Raw genomic sequence first — 25,156 nt, 5'->3', positions numbered from 1 at the left:
GATTTTAAAGAAACATACATAGTAAAACGGTATTAGGAATTAAAAGGAAAGGAAACATACTGCTATTTTCAGTATCACCGGCCTCTTCAACTGGAAGCCCGGAATCTTTTATGCCACAACCCGCAGTTTTCAAAGATAACGTAACAGGCAAGAGGCCTAAGCTAATTCCAAAGGACAGATTAAAAGCAATATGATGATCCTCCTCCAGGAATATGTCCTGCTTAACAAGTCCACCAGTCAAAGGTCAGTCATCAGAATGAACAAAATCAAGCCCATTTAGAAAGTTCTTACCATTTTCTATCACTAAAAGAAGCAACCTTTCGAGAATAGCTAGAGGGAAACAACTTGAGAGGTGAGAACTCCTTTTGCCCTTCCTCCGGATTAAAGAACTGTCCTACTGCGATGGAAGCTGCCAGTGGAGGTTTGCCTGAGATGCTCTGCATAGTGGAAGTCATGCACGAGTCTCAATTTTTCCAAAGAACAATTACAGCATATCCATGCTCGCTCGGTTCTAACCCCGGGCCGACCTGGCTTGGGTGGCTGCGAGATCCATGTCATTGGAAGTCTTCCACAGGACCTTGCACTAATCCTGCATTGGAAGCTATGTTGAAGACTATTTGACAGCGACCGAGTATGGTGTTGAAATGGTTCTTAGTGTTGATCAGCCGTTGCCATGATGGTTGTTTGCACGCCTTGTCATTGGTTGGCTTTGCAAACTAAAAATGCCGTTGAGCTCGAAATTGCTTGGTTAAGCTGCTCTCCCTGTGTCTTGCTTAGAGAAATAGAACATCATGGTGATCATGCCAAGACCCTTATCGCGGAATTGCAAGTTATTGTTCGAGAGGTTATTACAGTCTCTCTCTCGAGGGAGAGAAGTTATTACAGTCTCTCTACCGTTGTAAGGTGAAATCGCATTTGTTTGCTATGTGAGATTTATCTCTGATTGTCGAAGGCTTTTTTTTTTTTTTTAATCCTACTGTAAAGGTACGTGACCGGCATGAATTCATGAGCGTAGTTTATGCTTTCGATGGAAATTGATTGCCTAGTACACGGTATTGGATAAGGAATGAAAAGTTCTAACCTTAATATTAATGGGAAAATTACCAAAAAAAGTTTTTTACCTATTATAAGTGTGTCAATTTAATCCTAAACCTTTTGTATTTGTGCCAATTTAGACCATCCGGCCAATTTTGGCCAGCCGGTGCTAATGTGGATGCCGGCCGATGCTGACGTGGCAATTCTTTTGTCGAATTTTCGAATTATTTTTTCTTTTCCCTTTTTTTCTTTTCTTTTTCTTTCTTTTTTTTTTCCCATCCTTCTTCCTCTGGCTAGTCATCAGACCGAGGCGACCGGCCAAAGGCGAGGGTCGGCAAGGTCAATCTCGCCGGCCATTGGCGAGGCTAACCTCGCTTGCCCCTGGTGAGGCTCGCCTCACCATTTCTAGGTGAGGTCAGCCTCGCCCTCTCGGATTTGGTGGGGGCTCGCCTTGCCAGTCACTAGGTGAGGGCGAGCCTCGCCAGCCAGAGGAAGAAGGAAGGAAAAAAAAAAAGAAAAAAGAAGAAAAAAATTAAAAATTAATAAAATATTTAAAATTGTCCACGTCAGCGCCAGCCCTGCCACATCAGAACCAACTAGCCAAAATTAGCCGGATTGATTGAATTCAAACAAATGCAAAAATTTTATGACTCAATTGGCGCAAAAAAAAAAGGTTCAAGATTGAATTAACACAATTACAATAGGTGTAGGATTTTTTTGATAATTTTCCCTAATATTATTCTCTTTTTGTTATGTTGTTTGTTTTCCCATCACACGTTGATACTCTTGGTTGTAACTTTTATACAGTACGTGATTAGTAATAACATTCATATTTAAAGTTTTGTTTATGAAACCCTTCTTCACGTGACGAGAGTGCCAAGGCATACGCTCGACGTGCATTATGAATCTACTTGTTGATAATCTCAACATGCGGTGAAAAGAAGAATCACTAAATACACGTAGATCACTCAATTCCACTTTAAAAATGGGTGTAGATCAATTACCAACGCGACAACACAATTCATTCGCAATACGAAAGATTTCATCAACATCCATGATGAATCTAGCATGCTGCGAAAAAAAATCAAAAGAGTACAAACTTATGTATTATTATTGACATGATTGACTTTATCCATCCGTCTATAATACATTAAACTCACGAACACGATTCTTCCTTTACCAATGCAGCCAAAATAGCAAAACAAAGAACTAAATAGCAGGTAGATACACATTGGGGCAAACAAAGAGCACCCAAATGAAAGTGAAAACCACACATGCAATGTCAATCTCTTGAACTCTGCCGGTCCAATTTCATGAACTTTGCTCCCTCGAATGCTTCCGATATTGAGGCATGCCTCACCCACAAGAACCAACAAGACCCTCGTGGCTTCCACATACCATGCAATTTGCCCCATAATAAAGGGCCATACCCAATGAAATTCTTCAAGATTTTCCCTTGTATCTCTCCTTCAGCCTCCCCCTATGTTCTGGTTCCATCTCGAGAGTGATAAAGCTGAAATCCCCATGATGGGTATATATATACACATCGTGAGATCTCTTATTTTATAAAACTACAGACACATGGAAGTGAGAGTCACTCCCTAGTAGCAACATAGAGCAAAGCAAGCATACTATGAGAGCAACGTCAAGACAAAGTCTCGATAAAATAGTTCAGACGATTTTGGATTGTTTAGGCTTGTCTGCAAGAGACATGGTTTTATCGTGACTGAATGAATTTTAAGAATCTGATTACCCAACGGCACTAAGCGAAACAACAAGACATCATAGAATTTGCTTCCAACCTGACGCCAATTCCCCAACTTCCAGTGTTCCGGACAAATTTATGTTACATATAATATGTGTGACAGTATATCCATTCAGAAACATAGCGATCGAATTCTTCGAGGCCGTAAGGATTAGAATTAAACCTCGGAATTGCATTAATAATTTCATCATACAGAGATTATTTATCTTTATGTCGTGACATGTGAATAGGCACAACGTATTCGGTTGAGCTTGGCAGCCATAGAAGGTTCATACGCATCGCCTGCAAAGGAACTCGGCTCCTATCTTCACTGAAGTACGCGTTTTAATTCAAACCAGTGGTCAAGAAGCTGGATTATGCTTTAACATATTTGGACCTTCTCTCGAGCTTGAAGCTGTAGGAAGGTAATTAAGCTCATCAAGAGTCTGGACTTCCTTTCGTCTCGGGCTCTCAGTATCAGCACTATCTCGTTCCTTAAATATAAGATTTACGGAAGATACTTCTCTAGACAAAAGAAGAATAACCAACACAAGCTCATAAGCGATGCATCAAACTCAGCTACTAATTTTACAGGCGATTCCAAAATTACCATAAACTTTGGGAAGATTGTCACACCTGATCGAGATCAGTCAGATGCTCAAAGAGCCCCAAACACCCTGTTGACACCCAAAGAGAAAGGAGTGTAAAACCGGGAATTCTCTCGTCTTGAATTGGTTTTTCTGGAGCTAACTACTTAAAAAAGAAGATTTCACATTGACTAGTAAACAACCAATATATATAGGTAGAGGTAATTCGAGAGATGGACAGTACTGAAACACAACATTGCCAACTTGAGCATCAGCATAGGTTCTCGTGTAAGACCTCCTCGTCCAAGATCAATGCAAGCGCACATATGAACATGTGAGAACCAGTGATTAACACATAAATGATGATTGGAATAGTGAGCATATTAGACCATGTAATCTGATATGTATTTGTGGCCAATTGAGGGGTGATCGTCCAGCACTGTCAGCTCACAACACAGCTGCAGCTGCAGATGTAGCTGAAGGAGATCCATGGATACCTTACCTGTGACCATAGCATGCCAAAAAACCACTAGAAGACAGGAAAAATAAGAACCGAATGAGTAAATTGGAGACACAATTAGGTAGGGCAAAAAAGGTGAAAACGAAAGAGGTCCAACCTTGTCTGATTGCATTGGTTATCATGCATCTGAACTCAAAACTTTTCATCGACTTAATCATTGCATTACCTGCATCAGATAGTCAAACAAAAACTTCATGATTCATATACAACAGCTTATGTTATCCCACTTCATCTAGATAGAGAAAATAAGACAGTTCAGCCATATGTCTAGTTTGACCTTGTAAAGAATGACATGTTGAAAGCTTTTGTTGATTTGCTACTCAGACACAGCGGTAGTAGAGCCAGAGTCAACCACATGTTGCCTTGTTCCACTCAGAGATGAGCCAAGCTTCACCAAGTTTGGATCATTCCTGTGCTTGTCCCAGGCTGCTTCAAACTGCATGCCCTTGCATCTTCGCATCCACAAAGACATAGAAAGCTAAGTATGAGTCTGTCAAGGTCATCAGGATGAGTGGAAAAATTAAGATATCCTTACTGTTGAAGCAAGAGTAGTATCTGTAGAATGTGTGTCCTTATTTCTTCTCGCTTTCTTCTCAATGCTGCCTCCTTGTATAATACAAGAAGTTCATCCACTAATCTAGAAGCAATAAAGGAATAATTTATGAGAAAACACCAAAGAAATTCATGGGTAAATACTTGATCCTATAGAAATGTCCACAATGCACACTGAAGTGCATCGAAAATTTCCAAGGGGACAGAGGGACAAAACTCTGCTCAGGAGGAAATTGATGAAAAAGGTCAACTTCCAAAGAAGAAGTAACGATAAAGGAAAAATAATGACGGGGCAATACGACACATTAAGCAATCTCTAGGAAAATAGGAATCCACACTAACACCCCTAAGGTTTATGCATGAAGCAGACAGTTGCTTTTCATCTTTAATTTGGTTAGCGTGATTCCAGAAACGTCATCAAAATACATTCACATACAGATCAATTAGGTTCATCGTCCATTTTTCATTGGAAACTTAATATATTATATGCAAAAGTGCTGATCATAGAAACCAAAGCATCTCCACTGCGTATATGAGGTTAATCAAACAAGTTGTAATTTACCTGTCAACAAATGGCGTGTTCCTTATCCATGTTAGCCTTATAATTGTATGAGCCCTCTGAAGAACCTGTGCAGGATGAGAGTGCAAATTTAATAGTAAATTGAAAGATATGTTGACAGCCGAATGATGCATCAACAATTAAGAAAACAAGGAAAAATATTGCACTGTGCAACATCAGCACTTTTTCCAGAGGTGATTATTTCAAATCGCTACGGTTACCAAGCCAGAGCTTGTTTCACAGTTTAGCAAGCCAGGTGACTAGATCACCGTATACTGTCCTGTCTGGGGCATTTGCAAAATACCGTGCTGATAAGGATGGCTATATGATACCATTATGACCAATTAACCGATCATTATTCATAACCGACCAAAAAATAACAACCAATCATCATTCATAGAATCATTTTTGGTCAGTAACTCAATGACTTTGTCAAAGAAAGGATCAGTAAAACCTAGTAGAACAATTAAATTTTCATGGGGCACTTATACAAAGAAGGTGGAACATTTGAGGTTTAACACATTATGTGGCAACAAACTTCACAGGATATGGATTTGAAGGTTTGAAACTCCAACATTTTCCTCTTGATGGCAGATAGATAAACAACATGAAGAGCAAAATGGTCCTCAAAATGCTTATAAAATTTAAGATTTTGCAAGAGATGATCCACCATAGTCAAACAAGTTAAAGGAGACCGGTGAACAGAAAATTCTGAGACAAACATCACTGATTTCCAGTTTTTTGGCCAATATAGACCCCCAAAAGAAATCTAAGATACCCATATAAGCATCTATATTTCTTACCAGTAGAACAGTCTCATCGTCATCAGCATGCATCCACTGAAAGAATAGAGGAAAAAGGCGTCTAAAATGAGCTAATAACACAAGACCGACAACATTGAGGAGTGGCTCAATTAACTCAAGCCAGGCTATGCGACACTCCTTATTCCTTGGTTGGCGCTCCAAATGACTTAACATCTCATTTAGTAATCTCTCAAACCTACCAGAAAATTGAATTAGAACGTACAATTCTCGAATAACTGCAAAGAAAATACACGCAACAATCTGAACAATTGATAAGATTTTGTACATTTTACTGATTCAAAGTAGTATATATCATGCCTAAGTGATCCAATTTCCAAAGTCTTGAAAATGTACTTGTCCTCAAGCTAAATATGGTAGGAGTCTAGAAGAAAGCTTCCAACATGGATTGCTTGCGTATGATAATAAAAGCCCCTTTTATATTCATACTTTTCACGAGAAGAGGACTTCTTTGATCCCCACTGAACAAAATCTACACTAAAATGCATGGCCCAAACTCTCGGTACATTATATGATTATCACATTATATTAACTCCCAACGACGAGAAATTCTTTTCGAATAACTTTTTGGCATCTTCTTTAACCATGTAACATAAAGAAGGAAAAGTTTACCAAGGGCTACGAGGGTTGTTTCGTTGAGTACTGGTCACGAGAAGAACCGACATCTCAACCACATGGGGCCAAATATCATCATCAGAAGCAATGTTTTGGCAGCACGCATCAAGAATCGGATCTTCATACCAACCAAGTTCAGCAGCATTCACATTTTTCGCAAGATGTGTGAAGCTAATCATGCCCTGACCCTGAAGGTAAGCAACAGAAAAGACTTTCAAAAGGTCTGCATCCATGACTTGAGCAGCTTTGATTAAATTCAAGTTTGCAAATTTAATCAGTACAAGGCAGAAATGAATCTCAAGAGATAACTCCAAACATCAATCAAGTCTATCAATTAAGGAAACAAGATTAACGCCACCATAAATCACCGAAAGCAACAATAAAAAATGCATGGAAGAAGCACATACTTTAACTATAGGTGACCAGTGATCGAGCGCGGTTAGAGCACAAGGAACCACCAAATTACACAGTTTTCCCAGATAAGGATGATCAACCTACAAGCACGCGAAGCCAAAGACGAGTAACGATCATAAACACGCGAAAATACTCAAACATTATCAAAGCCACCAACAAACATAAAGACAAATCACCTCAGACCTGAGTAACAAACCATCTAAGCTGATAAGCAGCCACGATGGCGTAACCAACAGGGACCTTGGCCGATGCAGCGAAGGCTTCATCGGACTCGTCGGACTTATCGATCGAGCTCTCCTTAATCCTTTCCTTCAACAAGGGCAACACCTCGGGCATCAACTCGATTACCAGCCTCTTCTCCGCGGGTACCCCAAAGCCATAATCGATCCCCAGTTCATCAGCCCTCTTCGCACTGTCCTCTCCGAAATAATCGGCGTAAGCTTTCGCGAGGTCGCCGAAAGCCGAATCCGCAAGCGCCGAGAGGTCTCGCACTATCCACGACAGCGAATCGTGCTTCGAGCACCGAGCGGCGACCAGAAGCGCGCAGGCCAGAGCGAGGTCCCTGACCGAAGCGCGGAGCTTGCGCTCATCGATGCTAGGGCTTTGAACCGCGGTCTCGCGCCGGAGAAGAGACTCGAGCACGGATTTGACGGAGACGCCCGAGCTTTCCGGAGGCGCGTCGCCGCGAGTCCTCGACAGGGACGACAGAATCGAATCCGATAACCTAAGAAAAACCAACAAAGAAGTGCGGATGAATCGCGCCAAAAAAAAACAGCAGTCAAAGCACTAACGGATGAAGAGCTCGATGTCGGAGCTCACTGGAGGAGACGGCCATGGAGAGCCGACGGCGAGCTCGAGACGGGAGGCGCGGCCGGAGGATTCATGTCTCGCGGTTTGCAGGCAGCAAATCGATCAGTCGATCAGCGAAGAAGCCGACGCGCAATTGGGCCGTGAGGAAGACTTTCATATGGGCCGACAGGTTGACCCGGTGACTTTATCACAGGTTCATTAACCAACTCTTTCGCGCCATTTTTTCTCAGTTAAAACTTCCTCTCTCTCTCTCTCTCTGAGAAGTTTACTGCCATTGAAGATCAATCGATCGAGCTCAGGCTAGCGCAAGGGGTTCTCCTGAAGAAGGTCCTCGAATCGGTCGACGAGGCTAAACTTCGACTGCTCCGCGACCCGGGTTCTCGCTCCGGGCCATGGGACTCGAGCCACGCGGCCCTCGTCTCCCTCCTCCTCCCGCTCCGAGGGCTTCGACCGGTACCGCTGTGTGCGACCGCAACCTCTACCATGGGCATGAGCCTCGGCAACATGGCCAGGATGCTCAGGTGCGCCGGCAACAGGGGTGGCGACGCCATCGCTTTCATGTTCGAGCTCCCCAGTATGAAGAAGAACGGAGTGATGTGATTATAAATTTTGCTTCGAAGAATTTCTGCTGATTTAGGATAATTTCCTGGTGACGTGAATCAAAGAAAGCTGAGATTTTTTGTGCACGGAAGGTTTTCTTACACTTGACTGGAGACTCATCGTGAAATAAACAGCTTTGAGGCAGAACTTCATTGTAAAAAGCTCACGCTCTTCTTTTTCATCACGAAGAAGGAACAGACTGCAGAACCATTTATAGATTTCGATGTGTTCATTGGTAATTCAAAAGCAAAATTCCACACATGCAAGTGAAACTTCATAAGCTTTACTGCTCCAGTGCTTGCGACAGTGAAATTACCCAACTTTGGTCTGTTCTACTATGGTGTGAATACTGTTACTTACTTGGATAATTTCCTGGTTATTTATGAAACAAAGACCAAGACAAGATTGCCGATTTCGAGATGAAGCTGATGGACATCGACAGCAAACATCTTGGTGTGCCAAATACGGGTTACCAATCGATTGTGAGGATGTCGGCGGCCACGTTTGCTAGGATATGTAGAGATCTCGGCAGCATCGGGGAACCAGTAAGGGGTTGACATATTCTCTTGCTAGAATCTTTGTATCCGAAATTGAAGTAGAGATAGCTCCCTTTTGGCTGAACTTCAATTTGTCAAGTCTTATGCATGTTCTGTCATTAGGAGAAATAAAAATTTGTACAAGTCATAGCCTTTTCCAGGATTGTGACAAACACCCTCGTCTTATTTTGCTTTGTTGTCCATGTTGCTGCTTACCCTAGTAGCTCGAAGTACTTTAATAATGTGATTTGGCTGGAAATTTTCTACTTAGTTAAGGATGACCGGTTGCGTATTAGACTAATTCTCTGTCCTCTATTTTCTCCCGTCAGATTGTAAAGCGGCATTTTCACAGTTGATGAGACGCTCTCTCCACGCGTGAACGAGACTTCCTGGTGAACTCAACTGAACTGATGAGATACTAAAAGTCTAACGTTGCATTGCTGCTGTCTTTTCATTTTAACAGAAAAGGAGCCATCAACGTATTACTTTTATCGTATAGAGTTCTCGTTTGTGCTGATTGACCTAAGGTTGTTGCAGTCGTAATATTTGTGACAAAAGAAGGCGTGAAGTTTTCCACTAGAGGTGATATCGAGACTGCCAATATCATCTGCAGACAGGACACTTCTGTGGACAAGGTTAGTTTAGTCTCTCTGCTATCTGCATAAATTCTGCCAATGGAAAACATTTTTAACATGAGAAATGAGCTTTAAGGATCATATGGGTGCTACTTTGTAATTCTCTGCATGTACATAAATGTCGATGCACATTCATCGGTATTGATTCATATGCGCACGAATGAAAGCCGGATGCATCTTCATTGGTTAAATGTGTTCTTTTGCAGCCAGAAGATGCTACTATCATCAAAAAGAACAAGTCGGTTTCCCTGACCTTTGCACTGCGGTACATGAACTCATTCACCAAAGTGACACCGTTGGTTAATCAAGTGAGAATCAGCTTGTCCTCTGATCCGTCAGGGGTTGTGGAATACAAAATCGTAGACATGGGTTACGTAAGGTTCCATTTGGCTCCAAAGCTCAAGGAAGAGGAGGAGAATGAAACTTATGCGACTAACTGGCCGCCTCAAGCAGAGACCAAACCAAAGGTGGAGCCGAAGGCAAAATCAGAATCAAAGTCTCAGATGGACAGAATGGCTGTTGAGGAGATTGATGATGCAGGGGCAGGGACTAAAGTCAAACCGGAAGTCAGAGATGGCGGTTGTGCCAGTTGATGACATCGATTTTGTGGAGGTCGAAGGTTAAGGGCGAACCCACGTCAGATTTTCTGGCGAGGAGATTGATGCTGAAGAAGTAAAGCCAAAAGTGGAGGCCAAGACTGAAGATCAGGTCATGGATGTCGAACAATGACACTTGAGACCTCGCTGCATTGAACATCTTCCAACTTCTTGGACAGCCCTACTGCAACTTACTCCCTCCTCTTTTAGGATGCAGTGGTTTTGCGTTGCAGGATCAGATTCAGCCTCATGTAGTTATAGAATACGCCGTGACCGTCGCCGACTCGATGTAAAGAAGACGACCTTGTTTGGGCAACACTCTTGATCTCAACCGGTCATGCACATTTATCAGTATCTGTTGGCTATTGAAATGTCTCTGCGACAAGCCTTGCAAGTATAAGAGAGCTTAAGCCCAAATGAATTATGAAAACAGCGTTAAATACCCTCAACAAGCTCACATTTTTCTCGTTTTCAATGACATTATAGGCGATTATAAAGCCCTAAAGTTCCCCGAGATAAAGTCACATTAGAAACTGCAGAGCATTATTCTCACTTTAGCTGCCACTCTTTCTAGTAACTAGGGGTGAAATCCTGGTTCGTTGTAACCGGAAGTTCTATCGGGGCGAAAACTCAGGTATATCCTTTAGTATTTTCTCTAATTTGAACTGTGCTAGTTTCGTTCACAAACGACTTTCAAATGACACGAGTGCAACGCAAATGTAGGTGCTCAAGGATCACTCCATACCTATCCTGATCGAAAATTGAACTAGCGTTTGGAGCTCTGACCCTTGATTTTGGGGGAGCAGATGAGTATTAAGGCGCATGAACAAAAGTTTCTTGATCTCACTGCTCATGAAGAACTGAGCAGTGAGATCATCTCCAGCTCAAGTCCTACCTATCATGCAAGGTAAGAACCACAAACAAAACAATCACCAGATACAAGTACCAAATATGAGCAACCAGGTGAAAGAGAAGCAAATCCCAAAAGTAGGCTCATAGTTGACAGTAGTACTGATTGCAGATTTTAAGCAAATGCGGGATATTGACGGAAGTTTTTGATTGTTGCTACAGAATAATCTAAAGCTTGCTCTCAAAGAAAACAAAAAAGCAGATCCTCTCAAGCCAACAAGGGACCAACTAACCCGAACTCAGAAGCTGCAATAGCAAAAATAAAAATAAAAAAGTTATATAATTAGTTAGACAAAGAAAGGATGCAGATACATTTGCTTCGAAACATGGACACAACTTAGAAGCACTAATCATTTCAGACAACCAAGGTGATGACATAGCACTGTAGAAGGGGAAAAATAACCATGTGCACAAGACAAGCCCAATAGTGGGATGCCAATGACCTAACAAAAATTTAGGACAACACCATTAAAAGAAACAAATAACTTAAGAGAGGATATTTGACAATTGACTGCGTCATAGAAAAATTGCAAATTTGATGATATGTGGTTGAAGATGAGCTTACATGGCTAAATGAAACTATGCATTTCCCTCATAGAATGAACAATCAAAAGGTGTAAAGAGATTATTCGTTTAACCAAAAAAAAACCCCTACAGCAATCATCTGGGAAATATAAGATACAATTATGGCTATGCCAATCATTTGACAGACTTATTAAAACATCAACACTCCTTTATCTTTGAAGAAAAAAGAAAATGTAGCAACCTCGAGCTCAGTCATTGCTATGACAAGGACAGTTATTACCAAAGTTCACAATAAGTGCTCAATGAAGTTACAAACAACTAAAGATGGAAACTAAGAGAAAAGGCATCAGTTCACAAACATAACTGGACAAACACCAATTAAAGCACACATACCTCATATATTGCTGGGGTACATGAAAACCCTTACCCTAGCTCCCTGTAAAAGAAAGAAAAATCAATACACAAGCTAAAGACGTCCATAATATACAATGTTCCCAAAAGGTTTTATTATATATTCTACCATGGATCTGGGAGGCAAGTTTGACTTGAACTTGGCGCGCACGACACCACTGTTACCGTGAGGCCTGATAACTTTCCCCCAAATGCACCGATAGTGTGATCCATCCTTCTTCACCTTTGCCTTGTAGATGTAGGCCATGCGCTTACCAGCATACCATGCTACCTCCTCTTTGGTGTTGACTCCCTCGATTTGGATCAAAGACGTATTTGGGTACTGATTAGACTTCGACCTGTTTCAACAAAAGAAATTTTTCACTACCCTCAATAAAAAGAAATGCATGAAGCAAAACCACAGACCCAATAACTTGCATTTCATAAACGCTACTACTTGATTTAATTTTTCCAGGAACACGATTTCTTTCCCCTTTCCCTCATCTAAACCAGCCAATAGCTAGAGATACAAGACCCTCTAATTCAATCTGACATCAAACAACTACAACAAATCACACCAACAACAATTCAGATCAGCCGCCGCATCCTTCCTACACGAAGATTCAGCGAGGGAGATCCCCACTAGACCCACTACCCATTCAAATTAGCTCATTCACATTGGGCGAAATGAAGCGACCCGCGAACGAAAGCTCAAACCTCAACTTAAGGTTCCACTACAAACCAATCACCCGTATCCACACACCATCAAACCCAAAGCCTTTCCAACACAAACAGAGCAACAAGTAGAGCACGAGAAAGCTAAGAATCGAAGAGAAACGGCGGCACGCACCTCTTGTATCCGAGGATTGTTCCTCTCACGTAGAGCCTGCGATTCAAAACGGAGAAACACAACGATTTTGGCCTCGCTTAGCAATGGAAGACGGACCAAGAAACAGAGCACGATTTGGGGGATGCAAGATCACAGACCTGACTCTCTCTCCTTGGCGTCCCTTCACCATGATCGCTTCTCCGTCTCTCTCGAGGCGCCGATGCTCCTTCCGCCGCCTTCCGCTTCACTACCGAGCGACGCCGATTGCAGCCAGGAATCCTCAAAACCCTAGCTCTGATCCGCGGCTTTTATAAGGGTGCCGCGCGCGCGGTTGATTTGGGCCGTGGCCCAAGGAGCCTTCTTGGGCTTGGCCCATACTTTGAAAAGTCAAATGGGCCGAGAGTTCGGGTAGATGTAGCAAACTCCAGAAGCTAGAAAATTGAAAAGGGAAAAAAGAGAGGGGAAAGAAAAGGAGATAGTAAGAAAATTGGAAGTTTCAGCTTGGTTGTTTCGTGAAAAATCTGCAATCCGGGAAAATATTTTATAAATTTCGATCAGACTGCTCGAGCAAATGAGCTAATGAAAAATATTAATATGTTTAGGTATAGATCATTGTTCAAGACCTTGTCAAAAAGTGCTAAAAGATCACTTGATAAGCATATAAAGATTTTCGACAAAAGGAAAAGCATATAAAGATATGATCAATGAATACTGAAGATTGAAATTGTACTCTCTTTTTAGCATGTCTCGAATGAAAACAAAATCTTTAAAGTATGATTAACGCTTCTTATCAAGTTCCCGAGTGGCACTCTTACATAAAAAAATTAATCGTAATAATAAGAACATTTTCTTCACTCATATTTTCAAATAATTAAAAAAAAATTAAAAAGGTATAAGTTTAATGATGGAAAAGTTTAAAAAAGGAGAATTGTAAGTTATTTCTTGCCTTCCACGACTATTTTATGTTTCTTCATGATTATCGTGACAAGATTTTTCTGACTAAGGTTTTGCTAAGTAAAATGTCAACATATTGAGTTCTAGGTGTGTCTTTCTTATGTTTTTCAAAAGAACCTGACAAATGTTAATATTTATATCTATGAGAACGAGAATTCCTCTGTGCGAAAGTTATTGTATACTTCAAATGTTTCTTGTCTAAAAATATAATTTCATTTCTATCTCGTTATATGGTCTCATGAATGGATGCGGAGTATGTTCATAAAAAAAAAAAAACCTCTCTTTTTTCACGTTTTCAAAAGTCAAGATATGAAGAAATAGACACTACAAAAAAACAAGGATTTAGCCACGGAAATTTGCGACGAATTATTTTTCGTGGCTAATTGCGACGCAATTTGCAACGAATATATTTTCCGTCGCAAATTAGCCACGAAAAATAATTCGTCGCAAATTTCCGACGAATTTTGCGACGAAAAAAAATTCGTAGCTAATTTGCGACGGAATTTGCCACGGAAAAAAAATCGTCGCAAATTTGAGACGAAATTTACCACGAAAAAAAATTCGTGGAAAATTTGCGACGGATTTTGCCACGAAAAAATTCGTGGCTAATTTGCGACGGAATTTGCCACGAAAAAACATTCGTCGCTAATTTGTGACGGAATTTGCCACGAAAAAAATTCGTGGCTAATTTGCGACAAAATTGCCGACGAATGTTTTTCCGTTTCTAATTTGCGACGAAAAATAAATGTCGTCGCTAATTTGCGACGAAATTTACCACGAAAAAAAATTCGTGGTTATTTTGCGACGGAATTAGCGACGAATTGTTATTCGTCGCTAATTCTCCTCTACTTGTAGACCCAATTTCTCTCTCTCTGCTAATTCCTCTTATCCCTATTAGCTGTTCTCCCTTCCTCTCCCTATTCGCTGTTATCCCTTCCTCTCGATAAATCTCTCCGCACGCGCAAAAATCTATCTCGGTGAACCTTTTCTACTGGTAAGTGGTGTGATTAATTTGGGCAAAACTATTTTCAAATTTTTGTTATTTTATTGAGTTTTTTTTTCTCTTTTTTTTTTCTGACTTCGTCGCCAGTCGCCGGTCCGGCAACCGGCGACCGGCGAGGCTCGCCGGCCATGGGCGGGGCCGCTGGACCTCGCCCAGATCTGGGCGAGGCCGAGCGGCCTCGCCATGGGGCCCGGCGCTGGACCTTGCCGCGAGGTCCAGCGGCGGCCATGCGGCCATGGCCGCCGCTCGATCTAGCCGCGAGGTCCGGCGGTGGCCATGGCCGCTACGGGTGGCGAGGTCGAGCGGCCATGGCCGCCGCCGGACCTCGCGGCGAGGTCGAGCGGCCATGGCCGCCGCCGGACCTCGCGGCGAGGTCGAGCGGCGGCCGCCGGACCTCGCCGCGAGGTCCAAATCCGCCGGCGAGGTCCAACTCGCCGGCCGGAGAAAAAAATGAAGGAAAAAAATTTGGGAAAAAAATTCGAAAAGAAAATTATTAAAAAAAATTGGGGAAAAAAATTATTATAAAAAAATAAAATCTGAAGTCAATTTTTTTTGTAGGTACGTATTCGTTTGAAAGTCTCGCGGATGAAGTGAACGTTGCAATTCTCATCAAATTGAGCACTTTGTACTACAAAGATTTCAGTCAAATACTTGGGTAAGTCAATTGTTTTAATTTTTTCAATTTCAAAATAATTGTTTAGGCAAAAACAAAATTTTAATTTTTAGAATTTTATGGTTTTAATATCGAAATTTTTTTGGCATTAATATTTTACGAGATTTTGTTATTTTTATATAGACAATGCAAAGAGACAGGGCTTGGATGTATAATAAGAACTTACCTGGACGTCGAGGATTGACCGATGAGTTTCGTACTGGGTTGGAACTATTTTTGGACTTTGCTAGTAGTAAATATGAGTTGATGGATGGAAATAAGTTAAGGTGTCCGTGTAGAAAGTGCAGTAATGGTAAATTTCATGTATGTGATATAGTTAGAGAACATCTTTGTAGATTTGGGTTTACTCTGAACTACTATAATTGGACTTGTCATGGTGAACTATTTATATTTGACGAATGATATCGAATAAGTGACCAATTTTCAGTTAGGGAAGAATGTAGCTATTATGACCAAATGAACCCATACCAGAGGATGGTGATTGATGCAGCTGGTCATAACTCAGATCCAAACCATGCAAGTACTAGTTTTACTCCAAGACTTGAACAATTTGAAGAGATAGGAGTAACAGGTTTTGATGAGAATGTGTGTAATGAAACGTTTCCATCTAATCAGTTCTGGGAAGTATTGAAAGCAGCAGATGAACCTTTATGGGCAGGTTGTGGCAATCATACTCAGTTATCAGTGACAGCAAGATTGTTAAATATCAAGGCAGAGCATAATGTGTCTGAGAATTACTTTAACTCTTTTGTTGAAGTAATGCGAGAAGCAATGTCTCGTGATAACATAATGCCAAGTGATTTTTACGATATGAAGAAGTTAGTGGATAACTTAGGTCTTCCAGTTGAAAGGATTGATGTATGTAGTAGGGGTTGTATGTTATATTGGAGAGATGATGAAAATGCGAATCTTGCAAATTCGTAGCCAACCTAGGTACAAGATTAACAGGAACAGGAGGCAAGGTCGTAATCGAAGCGTAGACCATGCAAGCAAATGTTTTATCTCGCCCTTAATCCCCGGATTACAAAGGCTTTATGCGTCTCAAGCCATCTGCTTGAACACATGACTTGGCATGCAAATCATGAAACAGAAGAGGGTCTAATGTGTCATCCTTCGATGCGAGAGGCATGGAAACATTTTGATAGAACATACCCCGAATTTGCGATAGAGCCTCGAAATATTAGGTTAGGTCTCTCGTGCTTGATGGATTTGCCCCATTTGGAAAATCGGGGAAAAGTTATTCATGTTGGCCGCTTATCTTAACTCCGTACAATCTTCCACCCGGTATGTGCATGAAGACACCTTATATGTTTTTGACATTGATCGTGACCGGGCCGCAAAATCCGAAAAAGTTGATAGATGTTTATATGCAACCATTGATTGAAGAGTTACAACGGCTATGAAATGAAGGTGTCGTTACGTATGATATTTCTACTAATCAAACATTTGTAATGAAGGCTACTCTTCTTTGGACGATAAGTGACTTTCCAGTTTATGGAATGTTATCTGGATGGAGTACAGCTGGGATCTTAGGATGTCCGATATGTTTGGAGAGATCGAAGTCATTCAGATTAAGACATGGTAAGAAGCCTTGCTATTTTGGCTGTCACAGACAATTTTTGCCGATGAATCATACATTCAGAAGGAATAAAAAAGAGTTCATCAAGAATAGGATTGAAAGAACTCCTCCACCATTGAGGTTGACTGGTGATCAAATATGGGAGCGAGTGCAGGACTTTCCAACTGTTGTTGAAAACCCTCATGGCACAACTATTGCGTACGGAAGTGCACATAAGTGGACTAAACGCAGTATATTTTGGAATCTACCATATTGGAAAGCTCATCTTATTCATCATAATCTTGACGTTATGCACATTGAAAAGAATGTTTTCGACAATGTCATAAATACTGTGATGGATGTCACGGGAAAAACAAAAGACAACTTGAATGCAAGAAAAGATATGAGAGATATTTGTGATCGGCCAACATTAGATGTGGATGCAAGCAGCAGGGGACCAAAACCAAAAGCAGTTTATACATTGGATAAGGAGCAGAGACGAGTCGTTTGTCAATGATTGAAATCTATGCGGTTTCCTGATGGATATGCTTCGAACATCGGGAGATGTGTTGATTTGAACGAATGCAAGTTGACAGAATTAAAGAGTCATGATTGTCACATATTTATGGAAAGACTAATTCCAATAGCTTTGAAGGAATTTCTACCAAACTTTGTATGGGGCGCCATTACAGAGTTAAGTAATTTCCTCCATGATATTTGCTCAACAGTGTTAAAAGCATCACACATGGAGAAACTGGAGAGAGACATTCCAATTATTCTTTGCAATTTAGAAAGGATATTTCCTCCATCGTTTTTTGATTCAATGGAGCATCTCCTAGTTCACTTGCCTTATGAGGCTAAAGTTGCAGGTCCCGTCCAATTTCGATGGATGTATCCATTTGAGAGGTAAAATTTTTTTCAAAATAAAATTCAAAATACTTTATTATATATTATGTTCTGATAAACTTCTTTCTATTGCAACAAGGTTCTTATATCATTTGAAGAAAAAAGTGAAGAATAAGGCATGTGTTGAAGCTTCAATTTGTAATGCATATATTGTGGAAGAAGTGACAACATTTGCATCATACTATTTTGAGCCGCACGTGCAGTGCAAGAGGCGGAGAGTAGGAAGAAATGATGAGGGTCCCATCGATCCCAATTGCAAATCATTCTCTATTTTCAATTATCTCGGTCGACCAAGCAGCGCATGTCAGTTTCGTTGCTTAACAGGCGAAGAACGGCAGGCAGCCCATACCTATATTTTATTGAATTGTCTAGAAGTGGAGCCATACTTTCAGTAAGTGTATATTTTTGCAAATATATGTATTGCGTGTCAAATATTTACTAATATTTAAATGTAAATTGTTAATAGGATTTTTCAAAATTCAATGTATGGACTACCACCAAATGAGTTCGACCGTTTGTGTGATGAACAATTTGCAGCATGGTTCAAAACATATGTAAGTTGCCTATAGACCAAAACCAAGTTATTAATATTTTATACATCATTTAAATATATATTATTGACTTTGCGTGTGTAATCTTAGGTTCACAGTAATCATGATCAAGTTGAAGAGCAAGGATTACTATATTATCTGTCATGGGGTCCACAGTCAAGCATACGAAGTTGGCCAGCATATTTCATAAACGGGTAAAATTTTCACACTCGAGAATATGGAATGGAAAAAGCCACAATGAATAGTGTGTGTGTGTGTGTTCGGTCATCCAATTGTGGTAGTTCAAAAGATGATTTTTATGGCTTGTTGGATGAAATCATCGAGATAGAGTACCCCGGACCATTAATGCAGGTTGTGTTATTTAAGTGCATGTGGTTCGACCCCGTCAAAGGAATGAAGGTACATACGAAGTTTAATTTGGTTGAAATAAATTACAAGAAAAGGTATAAGAAATATGAACTATTTGTGTTGGCACAACAAGCAATTCAAGTATATTATGCATCATATCCTAGTTTGAAACGTGACAAAACTGATTGGTCGGCTGTATGTAAAACCAAAGCACGGAGAAAAATCGAGGAACACTGGAAGGATACAGCATATCAACAAGAGGAAGTTTATAATGCGGTTCAAACTGAGGAATATAACATTCCTACTCTACGAGATCCATGTGGAGCAATGATAGATGTAGATCTATACTCTACGAGATCCATGTGGAGCAATGATAGATGTAGATCTAACTGAAATTCGCGAATCAAATTTAGAAGGTGTTGCAGAATCTGATTTTCAGACAGAGGATGATGATGACGATGACGATGATGATGACGATGACGATGATGACGACGATGATGATGACGATGATGACGACGATGCTGAACAAGAAGATTAAGATGAAGATGAAGATGAAGACGAAGGTGAAGACGAAGATTTAGATTTTTGAAACTTTTTACTAATTATGTCGTAATTATTATTATTATTATTATTATTATTATTATTATTATTATTATGACAAAGTTTATTGTTGTTGTCATATTTATTATTGTTGTTGTTGCCGTAATTATTAGTATTGTTGTTGTTGTTGTTGTTGTGGTGGTAGTTATTATTATTATTATTATTATTATTGTAATTGTTGTTGAATATTATTATTGCTATTATTGTTAATGAAACGTTATTGTCCGGAAAAAAAAAATTGAATTACGCGAGTATGGGATAGTAGAAATGAAATTCGTGGCTAAAATCTATGGAAAATTTGCCACGAAATTTAGCCACGAATTTCATGAAAAAATCTCACTCACAAGGCTAAGTAATTTTTCATGAAAAGCCAAAAATTAATTTTACGAAATTCGTGACAAAAATCCGTGGCAATTTACCATGGATTTCGTAAACAAATGCCGTACGCATGATTGTGGATTTTTATGAAATCCATGGCTAAAATCCGTGGCAAATTTGCCACGGATTTTTTTTGAAAGAAAAATCTTCGTAGCCTTTTTTAGGAAATTCGTGGCAAAAATCCGTGGCAAATTTGCCACGGATTTTAGCCACGGATTTTTTAAAAAAATCGTGTGTAGGCTTTTTGAGGAAATCCGTGGCAAAAATCCGTGGCAAATTTGCCACGGATTTTTTTATTAAAAAAATTCTATTGTATCTTTCTTAGAAAATTCGTGGCTAAAATCCGTGGCAAATTTGCCACGGATTTTTTTAAAACAAAAATCGCGTGTAGGGTTTTTTAGGAAATTCGTGGCAAAAATCCGTGGCAAATTTGAGACGGATTTTAGCCACGGATTTTTTTTTAAAAAAAAATTCTATTGTATTCTTTTTTAGAAAATTCGTGGCAAAAATCCGTGGCAAATTTGCCACGGATTTTAGCCACGGATTTTTTTTATTAAACAAAAAATCTATTGTATTCTTTTTTTAGGAAATTCGTGGCTAAATTCCGTGGCAAATTTGCCACGGATTTTAGCCACGGATTTTTTTTATTAAACAAAAAATCTATTGTATTCTTTTTTTAGGAAATTCGTGGCTAAATTCCGTGGCAAATTTGCCACGGATTTTAGCCACTGATTTTTTTATTAAACAAAAAATCTATTGTATTCTTTTTTTAGGAAATTCGTGACAAAAATCCGTGGCAAATTTGCCACGGATTTTTTTATTAAAAAAAAATTCTATTGTATCTTTCTTAGAAAATCCGTGGCTAAAATCCGTGGCAATTTTGCCACGGATTTTAGCCACGGATTTTTTTATTAAACGAAAAATCTATTGTATTCTTTTTTAGGAAATTCGTGGCAAAAATCCGTGGCAAATTTGCCACGGATTTTAGCCGCGGATATGTTTTAAAATGCAAAAATCGTGTGTAGGGTTTTTTAGGAAATTCACGGCAAAAATCCGTGGCAAATTTGCGACGGATTTTAGCCACGGATTTTTTTTTAAAAAAAAAATTCTATTGTATTCTTTTTTAGGAAATTTGCCACGGATTTTTTTATTAAAAAAATTCTATTGTATCTTTCTTAGAAAATCCGTGGCTAAAATCCGTGGCAAATTTGCCACGGATTTTAGCCACTGATTTTTTTATTAAACAAAAAATCTATTGTATTCTTTTTTAGGAAATTCGTGGCAAAAATCCGTGGCAAATTTGCCACGGATATTAGCCACGGATATTTTTTAAAATGCAAAAATCGTGTGTAGGGTTTTTTAGGAAATTCGCGGCAAAAATCCGTGGCAAATTTGTGACGATTTTAGGCAACGGATTTTTTTTAAAAAAAAATTCTATTGTATTCTTTTTTAGGAAATTTGTGGCAAAAATCCGTGGCAAATTTGCCACGGATTTTAGCCACGGATATTTTTTAAAATGCAAAAATCGTGTGTAGGGTTTTTTAGGAAATTCCTGGCAAAAATCCGTGGCAAATTTGCGACGGATTTTAGCCACGGATTTTGTTTAAAAAAAAATTCTATTGTATTCTTTATTAGGAAATTCGTGGCAAAAATCCGTGGCAAATTTGCCACGGATTTTAGCCACGGATTTGTTTTAAAAAAAAATCTGAAGGCTTTTTCAGGAAATTCGTGGCTGAAATACGTGGCAAATTTGCCACGGATTTTTTTATTAAACAAAAAATCTATTGTATTCTTTTTTAGGAAATTCGTGGCTAAAATCCGTGGCAAATTTGCCACGGATTTTAGCCACGGATTTTTTTTAAAATGAAAAATCTTCTGTAGGCTTTTTCAGGAAATTCGTGGCCAAAATCCGTGGGAAATTTGCCACGGATTTTAGCCAAGAATTTTTTTTTATAAAAAAAATCTTCTGTAGGCTTTTTCAGGAAATTCGTGGCAAATTTGCCACGGATTTTAGCCACGAATTTGAAAAAGACCCCAAAATTACCACGACAATTTTATATTTCGATTCGAATTTGCCGCGAGAAAATAACAATTCGTGGCTAAAATCGTGGCAAATTAGCCACGGATTGAAAATCGTGGCTAAATCCATGGCAAATTAGCCACGAAATAAGATTCGTGGCTAATTTGCCACGATTTTAGCCACGAATCCTAAAACCTTGGCAAATTTGCCACGATTTTAGCCACGATTTTAAATCCGTGGTTAATTTCAGCGAAAATTCAACAAACGGCGTCGTCTTCTTGAGCGGATACAAATTAGGGTTCTTCTTTTCTATTCTCACGATCGAACCAATCTTCTCACCTTACCTCTGTATCTTGTCTGTCTCTGTCTTCTCCCTCTTTCTCTGTCTCTGTTGCAGTTCTTCGGCATTCTTCGGCGCGATTCTTGGCGTTCTTCGGCGGCGGACGCTGGGAAGCGAGGACACCCAGCGCGCGGTCTGCTTCTGTTGGGTTCTTCAGTGGCGTCCGAGAGTGTTCGGTCTGCTTCTGTTCGGTATGCTTCTGTTGGGTCTGCTTTTCGCCGTTATTTCTAGGCGTTTGCGTCTGCTTATGCTTCTGTTCAATTTATGTGTTGGGTCTACGTTTGGGCCCTGCTTCGCTTCCGTGGCTTTCGCTTCTATGCTTCCCTGTGCTTCGTGCTTCTCGCTCGCAAGCTCGCCTCGCGCTTCGCTTCAAGCTTCCAGGCTTCGCGCTTCGTCAGTTGCTAAGCTTCGTGCTTCCGCGCTTCGCCGCTTATTCTTCTATGCTTCTCGCTTCGCTAAGCTTCGTGCTCGCTTCTCGTGCTGGGTCCGCGTCCGCCCGTGTTGGCTAGCTTCGTGGACGGACCGCGATCTCCCCCGCTCTCGCTTCGCTTCGCGCGTCGAATTCGTCATTCGTGTTGGGTCCGTTGATCCGTTCGTGACGAAACAGATAATCCGTTTCGCCCACGAATTTGGTTCTATTCGTGTGCGAAACAAACCAGTTTCGTGGGCGCTTCTGTGCTTCGGCTTCTGCTTCTGTGTTGGCTTTCGTGGGCGCTTCTGTGTTGGTTTTCGTGGGCACTTCTGTGTTGGCTTTCGTGGGCGCTTCTGTGTTGGATGTTGGCTTCTGTGCGAAACAGATTGGGTCTGTTTCGCCCACGAACAGAATCAAATTCATGGGCGAAACAGAATGGTTCTGTTTCTTTCGCCCACGAATTTGATTCGTTCGTGGGCAACAGACCTAACTCTTTCGTTCGCCTACGAAACGAACGAAACATAATTAATTTCTCATATTTAGGTTGAAATTTGGTCGGATTTAGGTTGAAATTTAGTTGAAATTCATTTGAAATTTGGTCGAAATAAGGTGAAATGTGATCGGAATGAGCTGAAATTTGGTCAGTCAAGTGGAAACGGCCCGCTGATCGAAATTCACTACCTATGGCTGTGATGCAAGCCATTTTTTGGCTTTTTGGAGTAGTTTAGATGGGTTTTTTGGCAAAAAATGATTCTGGTGAATAGTGTTTTCCGTGACATTTTCGCTTTTTTTTTTTTTTTTTTTTTCGTTTCGGAGTCATTTTATCATTATCTAGGTTTGAAAACTATTTCCAAACCTTTTTTGGCCTAGGTTGAAGCTTTGGCCATCGGGGTAAAACTATTTCCGTGACATTTGGGTTTTCTGGAGTGGCTCCCTTCGAGGTAAAAACTTATTGATTTTCTTGTTGAAGTTAATATATTCATTTTGAACAGAACTTAGTGATTTATTTGCATCATAAAATTTGTTGTGAAAGTGTAACTTATTAAGTTCTAAGGCTTTCAAAACATGCAATTAAATTTTAAAACAAGTCGAATTACAGAAATTAACTGAAAATTTGATGACCTTGACCAACTAGATGAGTTCTTCCTTTTTTACCGTTGTTGGACCAGAAATTTAGCTCGTAGACATTTCCGGACAGCTTCCTTTTTTTCAGGGGCCATCTCTCTTGCTCTCAATAACAAAATGGTAAGCTTCACGACGTACGTCATTATGTGTCCTTAATATATGTTCATAATTTTCTTTATTTTTGTCTAACCTTGCACCTTTTAGTATAAACGTGGAGGTCACATGCGTCGTGATAATGCTTCACAAAGAAGACCAGGCCTTTCCTCTTCCTCGTCCTCATCCCCATCCCTTTCCGCTTCCCCTGCCCCTGCCCTTTTATCTAACCCTCAACTAGTACATGGACACATTGGCCCTTCCTCCGACCCTCAAATGCGAACTGAATTTACTTCAGTTCCATCGCCTTCGGTTCCACCTTCTTCTTCAACGCAACACTCGAATTATGAAGAAGATACCCGATTCATGATAGCCCCATTTGGAGATTCGTAAGTATTTCATTTTTTTAAATATATGTGAATTATTATGGATGTCAACTGAATTGTCTGTATGCTTTACGGATGCTACGTATGTTGAAATAAGTTATAACCCGTTTGCAGATTCACGGATTCTACGCATGTTGTGAGGAGACTTAATAAAATAATCGATAACTATTGGATGGGGCAGTTTAGTAGTTGGACCACTGCTCCAAAAGAAGTAAAGGAATTGTGGTGGAATGAGTTCAAGGTAAGTTTTGTCCTTTTATTTCCTCACAAACTAAGTTCGATTTAGCATACTGAGCGTACAATTATTTTTCTATTGATTGCTTGCAGCGGAAGTTCAGGTGGGATGAAGCGGAAGAGAAAGAAGTTAAAAGAATTTTTAAGAAGAAAGCCGATGATCACATGTGAAATGTGATGAATAGAGCAAAGAGAAGACAAGAAAAGCCGGATTTTATTACAGCTGACAATTGGGCGGAAATCAAAAGAACTTGGGACACCGAAAAGCATAAGCAAATCAGTGAAATTAATAAGAAGAATCGAGCTTCTAGTTCTAGTGAAGGGTCTGCCACATATACTGGGGGCTCTATTAATATCGGGGAGCATAGAAAAATAATGGTAAGTCTTTTAAATATGTTGTAAAGTTAAATCAATAATTACTCATTTCATTTATGTTTATATTTTGTAGGCAGATGAATTGGGGACGGAACCAACATTTATGGCTACATTTGAACGTACCTTTCAGAAAAAAGATAAGACATGGACCGGCAATCGAGCAAAAGTTATTAAGGTATGTAAGGTTATATTTTGTATTTATATATATGAAGTTTTTTTTATTTTTATTAATATTGTTAATGTAGGACAAATATGATGAACTTGTAATGAGCACGGCTGTTGCTAGTGGTGATGGTGATGGTGATGGTGATGGTGATGGTGATGGTGATGGTGATGGTGATAGTGCTGCTGCGTCCGAGCCATCGGTTGACAGTATGGCATTATGGATGGAGGCATCGGGTGGAATGAGAAGAGGTCAAATATTTGGGATGTGATCCTTGTCAAGGATGTACAGAACGTCGGCTGCTGCAACTTCATCCTCCAGTGCGGCTTTTTTAAGGGCACAACACGAGGAGCGAACGGA

At 40.1% G+C, this 25,156-nt stretch overlaps 4 protein-coding genes across 6 annotated transcripts; 2 read left to right on the top strand and 2 right to left on the bottom strand.

Annotated features, from left to right (window-relative positions):
• Nucleotides 1-3,553: 3,553 nt before the first annotated feature.
• Nucleotides 3,554-7,752, bottom strand: LOC115687876 (uncharacterized protein At2g39910). 2 transcript variants are annotated; one of them, XM_030613678.2, is made up of 10 exons: nt 7,667-7,752; nt 7,031-7,571; nt 6,841-6,927; nt 6,431-6,621; nt 5,801-5,996; nt 5,001-5,065; nt 4,422-4,523; nt 4,164-4,338; nt 3,984-4,052; nt 3,554-3,895 (listed from the first exon to the last, which is right to left on the bottom strand). In XM_030613678.2, exons 1-8 carry the CDS (start codon nt 7,729-7,731, stop codon nt 4,203-4,205), a joined length of 1,383 nt encoding a protein of 460 aa, XP_030469538.1. In that variant the 5' UTR covers nt 7,732-7,752; the 3' UTR covers nt 3,554-3,895; nt 3,984-4,052; nt 4,164-4,202. The 2 variants fall into 2 exon arrangements, with proteins under 2 accessions (XP_030469538.1, XP_030469478.1); XM_030613618.2 differs by having other exon boundaries at nt 3,554-3,868.
• A 388-nt stretch (nt 7,753-8,140) lies between these two features.
• LOC115671088 (proliferating cell nuclear antigen-like) lies at nt 8,141-10,021 on the top strand. Its single transcript, XM_030592568.1, has 5 exons — nt 8,141-8,253; nt 8,392-8,492; nt 8,651-8,802; nt 9,321-9,428; nt 9,635-10,021. Exons 1-5 carry the CDS (start codon nt 8,141-8,143, stop codon nt 10,019-10,021), a joined length of 861 nt encoding a protein of 286 aa, XP_030448428.1.
• A 1,002-nt stretch (nt 10,022-11,023) lies between these two features.
• Nucleotides 11,024-12,982, bottom strand: LOC115688079 (60S ribosomal protein L35a-1). The gene is made up of 5 exons (XM_030613850.2): nt 12,836-12,982; nt 12,699-12,734; nt 11,979-12,207; nt 11,852-11,894; nt 11,024-11,179 (listed from the first exon to the last, which is right to left on the bottom strand). Exons 1-4 carry the CDS (start codon nt 12,865-12,867, stop codon nt 11,853-11,855), a joined length of 339 nt encoding a protein of 112 aa, XP_030469710.1. The 5' UTR covers nt 12,868-12,982; the 3' UTR covers nt 11,024-11,179; nt 11,852.
• Nucleotides 12,983-23,645: 10,663 nt separating this feature from the next.
• LOC130138673 (uncharacterized) lies at nt 23,646-24,535 on the top strand. Of its 2 annotated transcripts, none has more exons than XR_008817011.1 (3): nt 23,646-23,665; nt 24,139-24,265; nt 24,352-24,535. XR_008817011.1 is itself a non-coding variant. In XM_056313467.1 (3 exons), exons 1-3 carry the CDS (start codon nt 23,915-23,917, stop codon nt 24,427-24,429), a joined length of 318 nt encoding a protein of 105 aa, XP_056169442.1. In that variant the 5' UTR covers nt 23,788-23,914; the 3' UTR covers nt 24,430-24,535. The 2 variants fall into 2 exon arrangements, 1 of the variants encoding a protein (XP_056169442.1); XM_056313467.1 differs by lacking the exon at nt 23,646-23,665 and adding an exon at nt 23,788-24,027.
• The last annotated feature ends 621 nt before the right edge of the window (nt 24,536-25,156 follow it).

Source organism: Syzygium oleosum, unplaced genomic scaffold, assembly GCF_021117445.2.
Source record: "Syzygium oleosum isolate NSW1041296 unplaced genomic scaffold, Sole_v2.1 Sole_v2.07, whole genome shotgun sequence".
NCBI classification, from domain to species: domain Eukaryota; kingdom Viridiplantae; phylum Streptophyta; class Magnoliopsida; order Myrtales; family Myrtaceae; genus Syzygium; species Syzygium oleosum.
Note: the sequence above shows the minus strand (reverse complement) of the source record. Positions and strands in the feature narration are given on the sequence as shown.

Bases quoted from the DNA above. Each gene is read 5' to 3' on its own strand.
- LOC130138673 (XM_056313467.1), top strand. From the start codon at position 23,915: ATGCGAACTGAATTTACTTCAGTTCCATCGCCTTCGGTTCCACCTTCT. The intron at 24,028-24,138 runs GTAAGTATTTCA...ACCCGTTTGCAG, and splicing joins ATAGCCCCATTTGGAGATTC to ATTCACGGATTCTACGCATG. The intron at 24,266-24,351 runs GTAAGTTTTGTC...GATTGCTTGCAG, and splicing joins TGTGGTGGAATGAGTTCAAG to CGGAAGTTCAGGTGGGATGA.
- LOC115687876 (XM_030613678.2), bottom strand. From the start codon at position 7,731: ATGAATCCTCCGGCCGCGCCTCCCGTCTCGAGCTCGCCGTCGGCTCTC. The intron at 6,928-7,030 runs GTCTGAGGTGAT...GCGTGCTTGTAG, and splicing joins TTAGATGGTTTGTTACTCAG to GTTGATCATCCTTATCTGGG. The intron at 4,339-4,421 runs GTAAGGATATCT...GTGGATGCGAAG, and splicing joins ATACTACTCTTGCTTCAACA to ATGCAAGGGCATGCAGTTTG.
- LOC115688079 (XM_030613850.2), bottom strand. From the start codon at position 12,867: ATGGTGAAGGGACGCCAAGGAGAGAGAGTCAG. The intron at 12,735-12,835 runs GTCTGTGATCTT...TTTGAATCGCAG, and splicing joins CGCCAAGGAGAGAGAGTCAG to GCTCTACGTGAGAGGAACAA. The intron at 12,208-12,698 runs GTGCGTGCCGCC...TTGTTGAAACAG, and splicing joins ACAATCCTCGGATACAAGAG to GTCGAAGTCTAATCAGTACC.
- LOC115671088 (XM_030592568.1), top strand. From the start codon at position 8,141: ATGGGCATGAGCCTCGGCAACATGGCCAGGATGCTCAGGTGCGCCGGC. The intron at 8,493-8,650 runs GTAATTCAAAAG...TATGAAACAAAG, and splicing joins AGATTTCGATGTGTTCATTG to ACCAAGACAAGATTGCCGAT. The intron at 8,803-9,320 runs GTAAGGGGTTGA...GATTGACCTAAG, and splicing joins TCGGCAGCATCGGGGAACCA to GTTGTTGCAGTCGTAATATT.